Below are 17,529 nucleotides of genomic sequence, written 5' to 3'. Positions count from 1 at the left end.
ATAGTAACGGTAAATAGTAACAGTAAATAGTAACGGTAAAAGTAACGGTAAATAGTAACGGTAAATAGTGATGGTGAATAGTCGTATGAACGAACGATGAACGATGGATAGGAACTATGAACGAACGATGAACGATCGAATGATCGAACGAACGAACGATCGGAATTTCGGCAGCATAACGGCAGGAAAAAGATTATTTAGACGAACGAACGGACGAACGATCGAACGATCGGACGAACGAACCATGAACGATCGGACGAACGATCAAACGATCGGACGAACGAACGATCGGAATTTCGGCAGCATAACGGCAGGAAAAAGATTATTTGGACGAACGAACGATCGAACGATCGGACGAACGGACGAACGAACCATGAACGATCGGACGAACGATCGAACGATCAGACGAACGAACGAACAAACTAAGAACAGGGGGACGAACGATCGAAGAACGACCGAACGATCCTTGTGCTAGTGTGTGCTTGTGTGGAACATGGAGTGGGTGTGTGGGGGGGGAGAGAGTTGCCATGAAATGGCTTGGGGTGGGATGAGAGGAGGCCCTTGCCCCTCTATTTATAGCCATGGTGGGGGGATTAGGGGGAGGGATGAGAGGATTAGTGGGATGATGAGAGGATTAGTGGGAGATTAGCATGGATTTGTCTTATATGAGTGAGATTAGCTTGTAGAGCTCACCGTATGACACTGGAGGCATACGTATACGTATGAGCATGAGGAAAGTTATGAAGAAAATATTTATAGGGACTTGAAAAATGATTATGAAGGTATTTCTCAAGAGGAAAATACTTGGAGATATATCGGTGGAATATTTGGACAGTATTTCTAGAAAGAACTTGAAGGGGATCACTAGGGAAATATCTGGACAGTATTTCTGGAAAGAATTTGAAGGGGATCACTGGGAAAATATTTGTAGGATATTTTGAGAAGGATTTTAGAGAGAATATAGACCACTATACTTTATTTGTTGATATCAACTCGCAAACAAACATTTTGAAATGAAATTTGAAATTCATTTTGAATTTAGAGCGAGTTTGAGAAAATTTCAGGATTTGAATTTTTGGGATGCTACAAACTGAGATCGAATGGTTTCCTCTATTATTATTGGTGGGTTGTCCATCTCCTGGTCAACTCCACTCCCATGAATACTTTGTGCTACTAGATACCTGAGTAATAGTTATTCAAATAAGAGTTTGTGACTTTCTTCTGTACATTTTCTCCCTACCGTATTAAATTGTACTATCCTTGTGTTGCTTTATGTCAGGCTATTAAATTTTGTTTTTAAATATAGGTATGCCTTAAGCTATACATAGCCATAATGGCTCCTCCACCCTTGTTTGGAATACTACAGTTTCGAAATGCCAAAAAAATCCCACATCATTTTTACCACAATATTGAAAACTTTAATATGGAGTTAAGTTTCCAAAATTGTGAGACTTTACTGTCGCATTAGGGAAAACACACTTTTCGGACATAGGCAGTAATTTTATTTTTTTTGTGTGTTTTTTTTACTAAACACGATACATATACACACTCGTCTTGGGTTATTCGTTGCGGCTTGAAGATACAAACAGCACTCATTGCTGCAATGAGCTTTAGACCGTGTTTGGAAATAAAGTTTTTGAATACTACAATTTAAGGTTCAGTGGCGGGAAAAAATTTAAGTATACCTCTACGTAGTATAATATTTAGCACACAACTAATTAAACTGTATAATAAAATACACACTATATATACAGAAGTGGAACATTGTCTAAAATGGGAATAAATTGCTTAAAACATGAGCTATATGGAACTGATGTATTAAACCTTTACCATTGGCATTTTCTTCGCATTGAAACTCTTTATCATCATCTAACTGAGATCGAATGGTTTCCTCTATTATTATTGGTGGGTTGACCATCTCCTGGTCAACTCCACTCCCATGAATACTTTGTGCTACTAGATACTTGAGTAATAGTTATTTAAATAAGAGTTTGTGACTTTCTTCTGTACATTTTCTCCCTACCGTATTAAATTGTACTATCCTTGTGTTGCTTTATGTCAGGCTATTAAATTTTGTTTTTAAATATATGTATGCCTTAAGCTATACATAGCCATAATGGCTCCTCCACCCCTGTTTGGAATACTACAGTTTCGAAATGCCAAAAAATTCCCACATCATTTTTACCACAATATTGAAAACTTTAATATGGAGTTAAGTTTCCAAAATTGTGAAAGTACCAAAGCATAGCCAAAACTGGAGTTTTGCAAACAAAGTTTTTGAAGAGTTTACCAAACACTGTATTGAGAAAGTACCAGTATTTTCCAAAAGCAAATAAAATGCTCCACTTCCAAATAGTCCCTTAGACTATTGGAAAACATATGTATCGTATTATCGTGAACTAAAACGGTGGTTGTTGCAGCTCAAAAGCTACAACTAACAAAAAACAAGGCAAAGAGTAATTTTCTCCCAACCTTCTCTTTTATAAGAGCAAGGTTAATAATATGACTCATATTGAGATTTATAACATTAACATGTCACATATAGTTAACTAATAGCTTAGTATTACTAGCATATAGGCTATAGCTCGTGCTAACGCTACGACCATTTGACGGGGAGGAGTCGACGACGATGGCGGCGGTGTGAGGGGAGGGGTTGATGGTGACGGTGGCGACGCGAGCGAGTGCGAGGGGTCTATGAGATTGTGAGGGGATGGACGAGTGACGATCCAAATAATATTGTTCATTTGATTTGTGTGAGTAAGGGAGAGAGAGTTGTCCAGCAATCTAAACCGTTAGTTTTGATGGTTTGTTAATTCTGTGTGTACTTTATTTGGTGGATTTAGTATAGGTCACGGGTACGGTAGTGATTCATTTGGATGGTTTTTACAAAGTTTAAAGTGGTGGATTATATAGTAATGATGATATAGATAATAACACTATACATTTAATATTTGATCTCACTATTTTTTATTGCAAATTGTTTTGGAGTATGTAAACAATATGTTTTCCTTTTCTATACTTATCTTTCTTCCACGTCAACACAAAATTGACGTCTCATCTCTTGTAGCAAGCCTATATCACCTTATTTGAAATGATTTTTTAGCAAAGGACACAATACCTATATCAACTTATGCATAAGAAACTACCCGCCATTGCCACCATTCACGAGAAAAACATTTTATTTTCTTTTACTTTTCCCCGCTACGTAACATATGACTAAAATAGATAATCAAAATTCCAACAAGCCAATCAAAATTCCAATAAGCCAGGTTACCAGACAACTATATCCAGATTATTTAATATAGACTATGTAAATCAGCTTATTTAATCTTACAAGCAATATAAATTATTTAATTTATAAGTTGAAACAAACAATCCCTTACTCGAAGGCACGGCTCCAATGACACGTTCTAATGGATTATATCTTAACGATATATTTATTCTATTTATTTTGATTTATATAATATTTATAATCACATAATAATTGGATAACATATTGGGCTACAAATCTCACCGGACCAAGTTTATGTTAGAATAACGCGTCCTATAAAAGATGGACGAACACCCACATAATTATTAGAACATCTTCAATAGTGCGACCTATAAAAATATTATATAGTTTAAAAATAAGTATATTCTATAGGATTTAAGGCACTAACAAAAAATCTATTTCAACAGTAAAGCCTCGAATATATATTATAGAGGCAACCCACTATTGTGCATTTCTTCCGTTTTTTATTTGTCGTGTTTTAATTTAAAAATAAAATAGTGAACGACAAATATTTGAGACCGAAGTAAGTAGTATATTCGAGGGACTCGAGAGAATACACTGTATTTTGTGACTTATTTTTATAAAATGAGGTATTGTTGGAATAGTTTTCCAGTGTTGTACTTCAATTTAAAGCAACAATTTTAAACATTGTTGTAGATGCTTTTGTAGCGCTGCAAGCCTGCAACATCTGAGATACGAGGAGAACACGGACGAACCAGAAGCATAAAAAAAGGTAAGATACTCCTTGGTACCGTAATAACAAAATAGATCAACTCTATCAAATTAAGGTACCATTTTCTCAAACGTTTCAACAAAATATTGAACTCTAACAGTAAATTTGTTTTGGGAGTCAAATCGAAGAAAAACCATTCCACTAGTAAAGTTGAGTCGTGAAACAGGCTGTGAAATTTAAATGTCTGTATATAACATTGTAACGTAGCATTTTTCAATTGAATCGTAGCAGAGGGTTTCTTCAGCAAGTTGCCTGTTTGTCTCGCAGAATGGCACCACGCCACCACCACTCGGCGTCTCGGCACTTGCTCGTTTATCAGTGGGGCCACCACGCGGCAGGCCTTTGTCCGGACGGGAACGGGACGGGCAATCCACCTTTGCCCTTGTCCGAACGGGAACAGGAACGGGGACCGTTTCTATAAAAGAAGGCTTCTATTAGCCGCGTACAGATAGATAAGCAACTCCAGTCCAAGCAGGAGCAAGAACAACAGGAAGAGTCGAAGAGAGGAGATCAGGGACAAGAACAGCCAGAAAGAGGAGAGGAGGCTCATCAATCGCAACTAATTCTCGCAGTCGCAGAGACAAGCAATCATCAGACATGAGAACCCAGGCGCTGTTCTTCCTCGCACTCGCACTTATCGGCGCCGTCCTCGCGCAGTCCAGCAACAGGCACCACCACCACTACCACCACGCCCATGTCCAAGGCAAAGGTAGGTGCCCCAGTGCCCCGACTCCTACTCAGCTCTTGCCAAAAAGTCGCAACCTTGGAGTTTTTTTTGCCGACCCGCAGTCAATCCAAGATTTATTTTCTGTTTTTTCCGCACTGGTTCTGGTCGGAAAGTTCAAGATTTGTTCCTTCCTTCCTTGCTATCAGCATGCGTGGGTTGTTCAGTTTGGCTCATGGGTCCCGAATCGACCTCTGGTTTCAGGGCAGGGAGCCGGAGGAGGAGGAGGGGAGCTGGCGAGCCGGGCGAAGGCGGCGGCGCGCGCGTGGCCGTGCTGTGACAGCTGCGGCGGGTGCACCAGATCGGAGCCGCCGCGGTGCCAGTGCCTGGACGCGGCGCCCCGCGGGTGCCACCCGGCCTGCAGGGACTGCGTCAAGTCCAGCCTCAGCGCCGACCCGCCGGTGTACCAGTGCATGGACCGCGTCCCCAACTTCTGCCAGCGCCGCTGCACCGCCGCCGCCGCCGCCGCGGCGCACTGACCGACCGCGCGGGGCAGCCGAGCCAGCCGACGACTGGTTTCTGCTTGCAGCTTGGTATTATTGACCCAGCAACCTTTTTGCCCACCCACCCACCCGCTCGCCCGCCCGCCGGCGAATCATGGCGTCTGGAGCCTTTGAAGCCAGCCGTGGATTAGGATTTTTGTTTGTTTGTGTTTGTGTAGACTGTAACTGTAAAGAGAGATGAGGAATCTGTAATCTGGTGAACGAGCAACCAATCCGAGCTTACGTTGTCCGTCTGTGGTGTGGTGTCCTTCTTCTTCTTCTTGTGTTCTGTTTTCTTTCATTCAGTTACACACTTTGGTAGGTAGTTGGCACTGCTTTGCTCTGTATGGCTGACTCTTGTTGTCTGTGTGAGAGAGATGAGCATGATGGATCACTGAGATTTAAGAAAAGAGTCAAAGAGACGTTTGCTTTTCTTGCCGTCTATACGAAGCTTTCGACAGGGAAGGAAACACGCCGTCAGGGTCAGATTGTCGTGGATCTTTCGTCTGGGTATTTTGGGAGCAGTCGAGCAGAGGCAGAGCTCGTGCCTGTACAAGTGGAGGATGATGCACCTGGACGCTAATCCGGCGGCAGGCCGAGGAGGAGGCTGAGCGCCAGGTTCATCCACCGGAAAACGAAGGTTACTCTACGCTCAGTGAAAAAGAAAGAAGAACAAAGAGTTGCCCTCGCTGATCTCTCTGGGTCAGTTTCATTCCATCACAAGTAGACAACATCAGCCACTTTGTGTTTAGAGTGTGCAGTTTGTTCGGTTAGTTTTTCTTCGTGGGAGGGGGGAGGGGGGGGGGGGGGGGCAAATTTAACAGAAACGCATGCAAATGCATAGTTTATTTTCTATTTTTGAATATGCAAATGCATAGTTTTGATAAGCTCGAACCCGTGGCTAAACTCTGGTTAGCAAAAAAACGCCGTGCACGGGTGATACGTTCAGGCTAGCCGCACTCGGCGACTGCACGGCAAAACGCTACTGCCACGGGGCAGTTTTAGCGTATCGAAAACTGCTGCAGCGGGAGACTGGTGAGCAACGGCAAAATAAGGGGGAGGACAGAGAAACGCTATCAGCGTTGTACGGATTCTTCTCTATATGCACACGCGCGCCGTTGCATGCAACCCAGGCCCCACCACTCCTGATACGCGGCAGTACAGACGTAGAGGGCAGCAACTGACGCGGCCGCATGCAAGCGATTGAATGGGGAAAAAATAATATAATATGTGATAGTTGGTATAGAGTTGAGATTTAGAGTAAACATGAACGCAGAAGATTATGGTATAGAGTAGATAATTTTGCTGACGATGATAGTATATTCTTTTTAGAGTATAAATTTAGAGTAGTATGAGTGCGGATAGCCTCACTTCACTGGCCTAGCGAGGAATGCCCAACACAGGTCCTTTTCTAGTCCGGAGCAGGCCGGCAAGACGCTCAATGAGCAGTCCCGATCCGTGTTCCATGCAGCCCACTCGGAAATCAAGGGCCCAAGCAGACACAGACCAGAAAGAGTGAGGTGAGGATTCGGCGGCAGGGCGGAGACGGCTCAGGCGGACACGCTGGCTGAGCGAGCGTTTAGTACCGCCTCGCCACGCGACGGCAGAGGCGCCTCGAGGCCCCGCTACAAGATGAGCGCTCAGTGCACCGTTGCTCCATACTTACCTGGAGAGAAATTTGCTATTTTGCCACTCTCAATTTTGGCTGCCTGTTATTATACCATCCCGTGTCTATGACTAGTGGGACCGTCTGTGTCTATGATTTATGGGTTCGATGGTATATTGGCGAAGCCCACAAATGATAATGGCAAAATTGTCAATGGCCTAGGCCAGTGACTCTCATTGCACTTGGACGGTAGGCCAGTGACTCTCATTGCACTTGGAGGGTACGCTGACTTACCATCTCCCCAAGGGTACGCTGACTTACCATCTCCCCAAGTGGGAGAGTGGACGTCATAATTTGTGTTAGAGGGGTCATAATTTGTCCAGTGACTCTCATTGCACTTGGAGGGTACGCTGACTTACCATCTCCCCAAGTGGGAGAGTGGACGTCATAATTTGTTACCATCTCCCCAAGTGGGAGAGTGGACGTCATAATTTGTGTTAGACTTACCATCTCTCCAAGTGGGAGAGTGGACGTCATAATTTGTGTTAGAGGGGTCATAATTTGTGTTAGAGGCCGTGCGGCCTCTGCCAAATCGAATATATTAATTTTTTTGTCTGGTTATATAAAGTACTTTATACTGAACTTTTAGTCCTTACATCGTTAGGTTTAATATTTGTAAATATATAAATTTTAAAACTGATTCAATAAAGTTCAAAATGAGAGATTTAACGACTTTTCGCCATCAGTTATTAGAGCGCACGTGCAGATCCACCCGGGCGTGGCTTACCCAGCAATGGCGACCATCGGCCTTGTCCCCTCGACAGTCGTCGCATCCACCGCCATTCGCGCCCCGGCCCCCGCAGCGCTGACCCGTGCCAGCAACCGCCAGCCCCCGCACGCCCGCCGCCTGCTGGACCTCGGCCGCCGCGCGCCGGCGATGGACGCCCTCCGCGTGTCGGGTGCCGCCGAGCCCCTCCTCCGCCCCGCCGCCGCCGGGGGGCACCCCAGGCTCCGCGTACGCCGCCCGACCGACCCTCCCGTCCCTCCGCGGCTAAACATAGCCCTTGCCCACCCCTGCTATTCTGGGGGAGGGACGCGGCGGCTCTCGCTGGTGGTGAAAGGTCTGACGAGATGGAGGATGTGCAGGTGCGGACCCGTGCGCAGCAGGGCGATGGCGGCGCCGCGGCGGAGGGGGACGCCGCGTTCTCGTGGGCGCCCGTCGTCCTCCCGTAAGCTATTACCCGGCCACCCTCTCGGATTTTGTTTCTACTCCGATTCAACCCTCCACAACATCTGATTGTATGTAGAATGCTGTCGAATTCGGTGACCGATGCACTGTGAATAGCTTGTTGGGTAGATGTTAAACTTGTCCAGGTTATTGATGAGGAATTGGCTTCATAAATCATAGTGAAATTAACCCGCTGTACTGCACCTCAGCATATATGCCTATAATCTTCAAACTGTGATAATACCATTTCAAGCAGTTATAGAATGCATGATGATTTGATTAAGGTCTGTCTAATATTTTTGTAGAGTCTGAATGAATTTGTTCGTTAATTTGGAGCTTTGCTTCAGAGATGCTTCTCATAGCAATGCTGATTGGTGGAGGTTAAAAAAACCAGTAAAAATAAAATGGGTAATTAGGGAAGCCTGTGAGCTTGCAACTCTCAGCACTGATGGATCACTGTTCGGAACCTAGGTTTTTATTCCCTGCATTGGGTGGTCTCCTTTTCGGCTATGATATTGGCGCAACCTCTGGAGCAACCATCTCTGTGCAAGTTAGTATATGATTTGGTTGTTGTTTTTTGCAAATTTTTTTCTAGTCAGCATAGTCTCACTACCACTGGGTGAATTCCTCTTCAGTCTCCTGATCTCAGTGGCACTGATTGGTTCAGCTTGTCATCTTTGCAACTAGGGCTTGTGGTAATCCGAATTTCTAATCTCCCTAAGCTTTCACTTCTGTCACATATCAGTTATCAAGATGAAAATGAGTTTCCTTCCTTTTTATTCAGGCCAGTGGTTCACTTTATGGTGCTCTTGGCGGCTCTCTTCTTGCATACCGCATTGCAGATTTTCTAGGTTAATTAAAAATCTACACCTTTTTTAATTGTCCTTATCATTTGTTTGATAAGGATGTGCACAACAATCATCTTTGATGCAGGAAGGAGGATAGAATTGGTCACAGCAGCTGCATTATATATCCTTGGTGCTTTAGTCACTGGATTTGCCCCTAATTTTGTAGCACTAATCATAGGTCGTGTCCTGTATGGGATTGGTATTGGTTTGGTGAGTATCTGCAGGTACAGATGTTTTTTTATTTCCTTTTTTCTAAAATGATCCCAGGTAATTGTTATCAAACGAATCTAATTGAGAACTGCATATAGAAAACGATTTTCTGGGGACATTTAGCTATACATTCACTCAAGCTAAGGAACATAACATTCACTGATATAAACTTATAATGCCATGATGTCCGATTGCAGTTTTCTGATATTTATATGTTAGTCATTTGCTGAAGTGTGTAACATCAAAAGCTAGTTGGCTGATGTAGTTTGATGGGCATGTTCTGTTATAACTAATTATAGTATAAGTAGATATAAAACATGCTTGCACTTGATATTTCTTATATTTTGATGATGCGTTGAATAAACATATTGCTGTTGGTTTGAAATATATTGTTTCCTAAGTTATTTAATATAACTTTCTGCTTTAATTTCTGAGGTAGTTGGCACAAGGTTGTTTTGTATGTTGCACTTTACGGTGGCATGCTTTTGCTAACTTAATATCCACTGGCATCCAAAATGTCCAATGGTCTATGCTTCGTTAAAAAGGGAATGATATGTCTCGATGAAACGTGGACCTCACATGTGTCACTGACAGTGTCAAATAAGGAATTGCGCAAAACTGCAATGGTAGGAAAAGGATTTATCCTAATTACAATTAAAGAGGAATACAATTGCAAAGGAGCATGTGCATATTCAGCTAGGGGTTTGGGAGAGTTGGTGTTATGGCACTGAACCATTATGGTGCTCTGTGCCAGGCAATGCATGGTGCCCCTCTTTATATTGCGGAGACTTCTCCTTCACAAATACGTGGAACATTGATATCTTTGAAGGAGCTGTTTATTGTGTTAGGGATACTGGTAACTACCACATCTTCCATGTGTTCTAACTTTATATACCCATTTCATGCTTGCTGACCATTAAATAATTTTGTGCAGTTAGGATACCTTGTAGGAAGTCTTGAAATTGACAATGTAGGAGGATGGCGGTACATGTTTGGTTTTAGTGCTCCGCTTGCAGCTATTATGGCTATTGGTATGTGGACTTTACCATCTTCACCAAGATGGCTACTTCTCAGGGCAGTTCAAGGAAAGGCTTCTTTGGAGGATAATAAAAAGAAGGCAATTCAAGCCCTTAGAACATTGAGGGGCCGCACAGCAAGTGAAAAGGTTTTGGCAGATGATGTTGACGATACAATTGTCTCTATTAAGGCTGCCTACGCAGGACAGGAAGCTGAAGGAAACGTTTGGGATGTATTTGAAGGAGCTAGCTTGAAGGCCTTCACTATTGGCGGAGGTCTGGTTCTGTTTCAGCAGGTATTTTGTTTTCCTTAACCCATGCATATGCATCTACCTTTTGAAATACAGATGAATGCCCGTTCTTTTTGAGTGGTAGTATGGACATACTGGATTGGTTTTATCAAGCTAAACTCTTATTTGGCAGATAACAGGTCAACCGAGTGTTCTATATTATGCTGCTTCAATACTTCAGGTACCAATATTTTGCTCTAAATATTTTGGTGCTGTAGTTTTTGTATAGAAAGGAGAAGTAGGATGCTTTATCTGTCCTTTGTGTTTCTTGAATTCACACAATTCAACGTCTTCGTCACTAAAGTATGCCATATGTAGACTGCTGGATTCTCAGCTGCATCAGATGCTGCCAAAGTAGCAATCTTGATTGGGTTGTTCAAGGTAATGCAAAGGATCTACCTCAGCGGTTTCTGTCTCAAAATGTGTATGCAGAAACCTAAGGATGCTATGTTTCCTTTTAATTCTGAGTTTGTGTAACAAATCTGTTCTTCGCAGTTGCTAATGACAGGTGTTGCGGTATTTAAAGTTGACGATGTTGGAAGGCGCCCATTATTGATAGGAGGTGTTGGTGGAATTGTGAGTATTTATTCATTCCTTCTAGTTTTGAACTTTTGATCAACCTCTTCATATTACGTGGAAAGTGGCGCATACACATACTCAAATTTAGTGTGCAATCCCACTTAACACGAACACTAAACAGCACTAGAATTTTAGGTACTGTATTGATCTAGACTAGAATGGGATACTTGGTTATTAGTAAGTTTATGCATGTTCCATCTGGCTTGTATTCCTAGGTTCCGACTAAACTAACCTGTTTCTCTATAACCTGTAACCGCAGGCTTTGTCACTCTTCCTACTGGCAGCTTACTACAAGATCCTGAACAACTTCCCCTTTGTTGCTGTCGGCGCGTTACTTCTATATGTCGGTGCTTACCAGGTCAGGGCTTCAGTTCTATAAAAGGAGACTGGCAATCAGAACAATATATTTCTTGAGAAACCCACAAGCTTACGCGCCCTTGGTGTTCCAGGTCTCATTTGGTCCAATTAGTTGGCTAATGGTATCTGAGATCTTTCCACTCCGGACAAGAGGGCGTGGGATCAGCCTCGCAGTACTAACAAATTTCGGCTCGAACGCTCTGGTGACATTTGCGTTTTCACCCTTGAAGGTATTGCTTCTCATGGTTGCTACCTCATGTTCAGTTTCATGATCCTAAGATAGTAAATTACATTAAAAAAAGTAATAATAAACGTGCCATATCCAGCAGATGTGCCCGACAAATGCTTCTCCACTAAATAGCCCCGTTTTTATCCTTGGGCATAGAGAAAACTCTTGTATGGTCAGAATTCAGCCTCCTGTTAGGTCTAAACTCTAGACTAGTTTGCTTTGACTATCTATTCAAAATAATGGTATTAAACCTTTCTCTCTGTTTTTTACGCAAATGTGGGAAAAAGCTATATTCTTGTGGTTTTGTTTTGTCGACACAAATGTGGATAATTCTCTTTGTGCCACAGGAGCTCCTCGGGCCAGCCAATATATTTTTCCTGTTCGGCGTCATAGCAGTGCTCTCCCTCGTGTTTGTGATCCTCGTCGTTCCAGAAACCAAAGGACTGAGCCTGGAGGAGATCGAGTCGAAGATCCTGAAGTAATTAAAAACCGTTCGTGCGATCATAAGCCCCATTTGGAGATATTGTAAGTAGCGATGCCATTTTCAAAACGGGCGCTCGCTCACTCGTAGGATCGGAGCCAAAGCTTTCAGACATGGGAGTACATATGCAAAGGGCACGTCTCGGTGTAAAGCTTGGACATCTTTCTCTTTTATTAGCGTAGTGAATATTTCCGAACATACTTGGTAAATTACATTTCAGTTGAGTCATAATCACGCTTCTGTAGACTGTAGTCCACTGTGACCTACTGTAGTAGTATGCATGTCACTAGTAAAAGCTGGTAAGCTGTGTGATGGACTGATGGTGTAGACTTGTGCAGTTGTGCTCGCATAAGGCTGGCCATCAGATCGTGTATATAGCGACATAAAACACTATTTTGCACTATAGATAATACTGTTATAATTTACAGAATGGAGTTGGAAACATGAGATAAAGATAAGAGGTGGGACATGAGAGCTTCGGTAGACTATTTTTAATATTATGCAGTATGAGATAAAGGTCTTTGAGTGAGTGGTTGTCCATCCATGGATCTTCTCAAAATCTTGTTTGTGATCTATCATTAAAAGCTTGATCTGTTATTTTTACCGAACCCCTCCAGAAATAAGAGCCATTGCTTTTGACATGGACTTGTGAGATAGATTTTGAGCTTAGATACTTTTTGGTTCTCCTTGATCTTTATGACTTGAGGCAGATACATGGTCCAATCATTACCTCGGGTCAGCCTATTGCATCTATTGGACTTCCAATACATTCCGGTTTAAAGATAACTAGAAGCATATGAGCCATACCTCGGGTCACGGATTGGGTGGTCTGGAGCTTGTATCCGTTCCTATATATTAGGATGACATAAGTTATCTCATTTTGCATGATGATATTTTTAACTCTGTCAAGTTGTCGAAAATATATCGATCCACAATAATTTAGTTTTTAAGGACACTTTTCAGTATTTGAAGAAAAGTACATCATGAATATGGTATGCTACTAAGTACTTAACTTGGAAGGACCTTATCAGCACCTAGGAAGGATATACATTGAGATACTATCAAATACATGTTCAAGCTTCTCCTGCAGAAAATATGGGACAAGTGTTGTTTGTGGTGTATGGCTGGGGTTGCTGATTTGCAGCAGCTCCTGACATGGCCTCGAATTTAACCAGTTAGGTGCTAGGGAGTCTGGTCTGCTGCTCTATTTTGTCTTTTTTTTTGTTTTTTTTTCTGGCTGGTCCTAGTGTTTTGATCTGTACTTGGGGTCTTGGTCTTCCTCGTGATTTTCTCTTTTTCGAGAAAAAAAATACAGAATTAACCGGCAGAGACTAGAGACTGTTCATGGATGAGTGATTGTACGCTGCACATAATCAAAGAGATTCATAGGCATAAACAACAGCTTTATTTCACTCCTCGCTTACAATGTGAAGGCTACACTAAGTTCAGTTTACACGCATTCTACACAGTGTTGCAGAAGAGAGGGATTACCAGGTCGGGTATGATTAAGCAACAGCAACTTGTGACTAGTGACCCGGTTTGAGGCCACTCCTAGTTTCTAGTCGACTGAGAGCTGAGCTCCAGTGTAGGCAGGACAGCCATTGCTTCGCCTTCAATCGCAACAGAGCCCTCCTCTTCGTCCATGAAGCATTTGGTTGCGAACTTGACGCTGCGCAGCGCAATCGATAATTAAGTTAGGTTGAGATCTTCACTAATGAAAAGGTGGGAGCAAGGCTTGCAGGTGCATACACATATCGTCTTGCCGTGCAGCTGTTCGTCGCCGCCGCCGTCGTCCTGATGTTGAGTGCCTGGACTCGAGCAACCACCTCATCCCCGACGTACACCGGCGCCGCAAACTTGAGCGTCTGGCTCGCGTACACAGCGCCAGGCTGAACCAACAAAACCCAACTATCAGGCCAAGCCACACTGCGAGGCTCCACGCTCACGCGCTGTTGGACGAAATGCCGGAAAGAAAAAGTACGAAGCTGCCAGCGATGATGGAAGGGAAGAGGGACGCCACGAGCATGCCGTGCACCACGCGGCCTCGCTGGAACCCGCTCAGCTCCCGGGCGACGGCGTCGTCGAGGTGCACCGGGTTGCGGTCACCGCTGATCGCCGCGTACGCCGCCACGTCGTCCCCCGTGAACAGCCGGCGCTCGCGCAGCGCGTGGCCGATGCTCAGCACCGCCGGAGACGAAGACGCGGCCGACGTGGTGGTGGCGGTGGTGCGGACGAGGGGAAAGATTGCCCGGCTGCGGAGGCGCATCGTGGCGCCGCCGATTGGGAGGGAATTCTGTGTAATCGCTAATCAGAGGATGAATGAACCGGGAAGCTGACAGGTGGGTGGGTGCACAGACCTGTGGTCAACAGAGTCGCTGAATGGTGGACCCAGTCTTCAGAGTGCACATTTTGTGGTTGTTTGTTGTGGACTTGTGGTTATTATTATTATTATTATTATTATTATTATTATTACTTAGTGCATTTGGCGCCCTTCGGGCGTCCTCTATATTACCATGTCACTTAATGAACTCATTTGGGTCTCTAAGCATCTAGTGAAACTGCTGAGTGTATTTTCACAGCTATATTCCATGAACTTGTGTTCTTCTTTCTGACGATGCCATCTTAAAGGGCACTTGAGCAAACCTTCTGTTAAATCCAGAAGATAAGAACTTGAGGAAATAGATTTGTATCATTAGTTGGGATCAATGGAAAAGGGCACTTGAGCAAAACTTCTGTTATGATCCAAAAAATCTTAAATATCTCACACACCATGCAGGCTGGCAGCAATGCAAAAGAAATTTGGGAAAGCGCTAAACTACATTAGCGCCCAGGCAGGCAGGCAGGCGAAGGAATCGTCAGAGAACTGGACGGATTGGGGATGAAGAAATCAAGAACCGTGTTTTCAGATTGTAAACTAGTAGCTGATTCCTCCGAAGAAAGATAATTTGCCTTTGCAGGATAATCACAATCTATCAGAAAGACGACTACTGCTCCACCTTACTTTTTCTTTTAAAAACTGCACGTATCCCGTCCCGAACCAGCCCGGCTACGGCTAAATAAGGCCTTGTTCGTTTCCGTCGGATTGCACCCGGAATCGTTCCAGTTAGGGGGTGTTTGGTTTCAAGGGACTAATTTTTAGTCCCTCTATTTTATACCATTTTAGTACCTAAATTACCAAATACAGAAACTAAAACTATATTTTAGTTTCCATATTTAGCAATTTAGGAACTAAAATGGAATAAAATGAAGGGACTAAAGATTAGTCCCTAAAACCAAACACCCCCTTAATCAAAATTTATATAAATTAGAGAAACAATCCGGTTAGGAATCATTCCGACCCACCAATCCGACACAAACGAACAAGGTCTAATTTTTTTTTTCAATCAACTTGGCCGTGCATGGCCCGGTCCGTCCAAGCTCAGCCCTGAGCCCCTGATCGGTACCCTTTTTCTTCGGAGATTCGGTGGGGAGACCGAAGTAGTCAAGATCACAGTACGTTCTCACTCCCAGAACCCAATCAACGTTATAAATCCTTTCGCTAAGAACCAACAATCACAACCGAGCAACTTTAGACGCTAGCAATCCTCTGGTTCAATTACGCAAGAAGCCTTAACCGCCTACACATCTTGAAGAGCATTTACAGAGAATTTAGTAATTTAAACCAAATCATTGGACTTGATTCTAGACAAAAGCATTGGAAAACCGTGCGCCTAGTTCATATAAAACAATCTAAAATACAGGGTCAATGCAGGTTGCACCACACAACGATCTTGAGAAGATCGATCAAATCCGTTGCTAGATCTCGTTGAGCAAGAAGACCCAAAGCGATCGTCTGAAAACCAGCAGACCCAAACACAGGCAAATCAATTATTATGCCGCTGAACTGTGATGAAAGGCTTCTGATGCCCTACAAGATCACCACGAGTAAAATATTAGGGATCAAGTAACGATAACTCAGGGTTTCCCATTATACCATCAGTCAAAACTGATCCCCTCATATACATAATCAGTTGCAGGAATGATGCCCTCTATGAAATCCCCATCATTCAACCATCGCGTGAAGAAGCTGTTACCCTTCCAGCTTCCATGTGTTACTGTACTTGGCATCATCAAGCTCACAGTGATGGCATTCAGGTGTCCAATTTTGAAAAGCAATGGGCAATGACATAGAACAGATGGTAAATTACTCTATGCCAGTTAATAGAACATGTCAAAACACTGTAGGAAATTTCCTCTCATATCAATTAAAAAAATTCAAAGCATGATGCATGCCCTTCTTGGATCAAGCCCTAGGAAGCCTGACCCAGCCAGGCAGCGCTCCTAGGCATTCAAATCTGAGGAGCTGGGGCTGGATTGACCTGACTGTGACTGGATGAGTGCTCCCAAGGCAGGGTGCCAAACAATTAGAAATAATAATTGATATATCTACATCATACAGTTTTCTATCTGAATAGAAATAAGCTGCTTGGATACTCTAGCAAATCACACCAACAACCAAGAGAGGCTAATAATTTTAGACTAACTCTTGGAGTTGCTCTAATGTGGTTAGAGCTGCACCTTCCATTTTGTTACATGGAGAACTAAGGGAAGAATTATAATAACCCACCAGGAAACTAAGACATTTCATTGTGTTAGAATGTTGGATCGGAAACAAACATCTGAATTCGGTATATTGACTGCCAATCTACGCGCACTGACTTGAGTCATTGCATCAAACGGGACTTGAGGAGCTCACCGGAGGCTACTGCGCAGTGGTAGCGGCACCCACCGCGGCGGCGGCTGCCGGCTTCGGAGCCGGCGGCTGTGGCTGGTGGGAGACGACGAGCGGGGGTCTGGGCGCGCGCCTCTCCGCCTCGGCCTGCTTCCGCGCGTTGTACATCTCCTCGGTCTCCACGGCGACGAGGCGCTTCACCTGGGTGAGCATCCCGAGGAGCGACGGCGTGGTGCGGTGCTCGACGGTGCGGTGGCAGCGGCGGAGGCGCATGGCCTCGAGCGTGCGGCGGTGGAGGCGCCGCGTCCCGGGGAGGCCCCGCACCAGCGTGATGTACAGCCGGGGACTCCACGCCACCGGCACCCGCGACTTGAACGCGTTGAACGCGCTCCCGCTCATCTCCGCGCCCCCTCTTCCGGCGACCTCCTTTCGCTCGTGGTCGTGGCGGCGGGGACGCTGCGGCGGTCGGGTGCCTAAACCTAGACGGGGTTGGGCCGGTTGGCTCCGAGGTCAAGCAGCTTGAACCTTCAAGGCGACTATGATATGGGCCAAAAAGGCCGAGATAGAGGGCTATCGGCCTGTTTGGTTGAGGCCACTCTCGTGTAGGAGAGTATGCCGTATGGTATGGCCACAATTTTGGCATTCAGCCGTGGCCTGTTCGATCATTGCTATGTATATTTTTTACAAGTGTTTGATCATCGATGTGATTTGACTTGCACACTGCTGCTTATATCATTGCTACTCATTATCACCATCCTAATATT

At 44.2% G+C, this 17,529-nt stretch overlaps 4 protein-coding genes and 1 non-coding gene across 7 annotated transcripts; 3 read left to right on the top strand and 2 right to left on the bottom strand.

The window, feature by feature from the left end:
* The first annotated feature begins 4,464 nt into the window (after positions 1-4,464).
* Positions 4,465-5,613, top strand: LOC100502257 (uncharacterized). The gene is made up of 2 exons (NM_001357766.1): positions 4,465-4,713; positions 4,933-5,613. Exons 1-2 carry the CDS (start codon positions 4,602-4,604, stop codon positions 5,205-5,207), a joined length of 387 nt encoding a protein of 128 aa, NP_001344695.1. The 5' UTR covers positions 4,465-4,601; the 3' UTR covers positions 5,208-5,613.
* A 1,257-nt stretch (positions 5,614-6,870) lies between these two features.
* LOC100274077 (uncharacterized) lies at positions 6,871-12,504 on the top strand. 3 transcript variants are annotated; one of them, XM_008683308.3, is made up of 15 exons: positions 7,575-7,831; positions 7,963-8,045; positions 8,516-8,594; positions 8,680-8,739; positions 8,829-8,895; positions 8,978-9,102; positions 9,648-9,728; positions 9,857-9,958; positions 10,037-10,414; positions 10,542-10,589; positions 10,727-10,789; positions 10,904-10,984; positions 11,247-11,345; positions 11,437-11,574; positions 11,921-12,484. In XM_008683308.3, exons 1-15 carry the CDS (start codon positions 7,610-7,612, stop codon positions 12,053-12,055), a joined length of 1,761 nt encoding a protein of 586 aa, XP_008681530.1. In that variant the 5' UTR covers positions 7,575-7,609; the 3' UTR covers positions 12,056-12,484. The 3 variants fall into 3 exon arrangements, with proteins under 3 accessions (NP_001344694.1, XP_008681530.1, XP_023158199.1); NM_001357765.1 differs by lacking the exon at positions 9,648-9,728 and having other exon boundaries at positions 6,871-7,831; positions 11,921-12,504; XM_023302431.2 differs by lacking the exons at positions 7,575-7,831; positions 9,648-9,728 and having other exon boundaries at positions 7,965-8,045; positions 8,350-8,594.
* LOC111589443 (U1 spliceosomal RNA) lies at positions 7,053-7,207 on the top strand. The gene has a single exon (XR_004849852.1). It is a non-coding gene; the product is annotated as a U1 spliceosomal RNA (small nuclear RNA).
* A 938-nt stretch (positions 12,505-13,442) lies between the features above and the next one.
* LOC100381995 (Thioesterase superfamily protein) lies at positions 13,443-14,416 on the bottom strand. The gene is made up of 3 exons (NM_001174764.1): positions 14,036-14,416; positions 13,804-13,943; positions 13,443-13,723 (listed from the first exon to the last, which is right to left on the bottom strand). Exons 1-3 carry the CDS (start codon positions 14,318-14,320, stop codon positions 13,606-13,608), a joined length of 543 nt encoding a protein of 180 aa, NP_001168235.1. The 5' UTR covers positions 14,321-14,416; the 3' UTR covers positions 13,443-13,605.
* A 1,278-nt stretch (positions 14,417-15,694) lies between these two features.
* LOC100285956 (uncharacterized) lies at positions 15,695-17,245 on the bottom strand. Its single transcript, NM_001320637.1, has 2 exons — positions 16,790-17,245; positions 15,695-15,961 (listed from the first exon to the last, which is right to left on the bottom strand). The coding sequence occupies exon 1, from the start codon at positions 17,162-17,164 to the stop codon at positions 16,796-16,798; it is 369 nt and encodes a 122-aa protein (NP_001307566.1). The 5' UTR covers positions 17,165-17,245; the 3' UTR covers positions 15,695-15,961; positions 16,790-16,795.
* Between the last annotated feature and the right edge of the window lie 284 nt (positions 17,246-17,529).

This window comes from Zea mays, chromosome 5, assembly GCF_902167145.1.
Source record: "Zea mays cultivar B73 chromosome 5, Zm-B73-REFERENCE-NAM-5.0, whole genome shotgun sequence".
Classification (NCBI taxonomy): domain Eukaryota; kingdom Viridiplantae; phylum Streptophyta; class Magnoliopsida; order Poales; family Poaceae; genus Zea; species Zea mays.
Note: the sequence above shows the minus strand (reverse complement) of the source record. Positions and strands in the feature narration are given on the sequence as shown.

Excerpts from the sequence above, each read along its gene's own strand:
- LOC100274077 (XM_008683308.3), top strand. The coding sequence starts at position 7,610 with ATGGCGACCATCGGCCTTGTCCCCTCGACAGTCGTCGCATCCACCGCC. Across the intron at positions 8,740-8,828 it reads CTTTGCAACTAGGGCTTGTG|GCCAGTGGTTCACTTTATGG; the intron begins GTAATCCGAATT and ends CTTTTTATTCAG. Across the intron at positions 10,415-10,541 it reads GTCTGGTTCTGTTTCAGCAG|ATAACAGGTCAACCGAGTGT; the intron begins GTATTTTGTTTT and ends CTTATTTGGCAG.
- LOC100285956 (NM_001320637.1), bottom strand. The coding sequence starts at position 17,164 with ATGAGCGGGAGCGCGTTCAACGCGTTCAAGTCGCGGGTGCCGGTGGCG.
- LOC100502257 (NM_001357766.1), top strand. The coding sequence starts at position 4,602 with ATGAGAACCCAGGCGCTGTTCTTCCTCGCACTCGCACTTATCGGCGCC. Across the intron at positions 4,714-4,932 it reads CGCCCATGTCCAAGGCAAAG|GGCAGGGAGCCGGAGGAGGA; the intron begins GTAGGTGCCCCA and ends CTCTGGTTTCAG.
- LOC100381995 (NM_001174764.1), bottom strand. The coding sequence starts at position 14,320 with ATGCGCCTCCGCAGCCGGGCAATCTTTCCCCTCGTCCGCACCACCGCC. Across the intron at positions 13,944-14,035 it reads CCATCATCGCTGGCAGCTTC|CCTGGCGCTGTGTACGCGAG; the intron begins GTACTTTTTCTT and ends TTGTTGGTTCAG. Across the intron at positions 13,724-13,803 it reads TGCACGGCAAGACGATATGT|CGTCAAGTTCGCAACCAAAT; the intron begins GTATGCACCTGC and ends TGCGCTGCGCAG.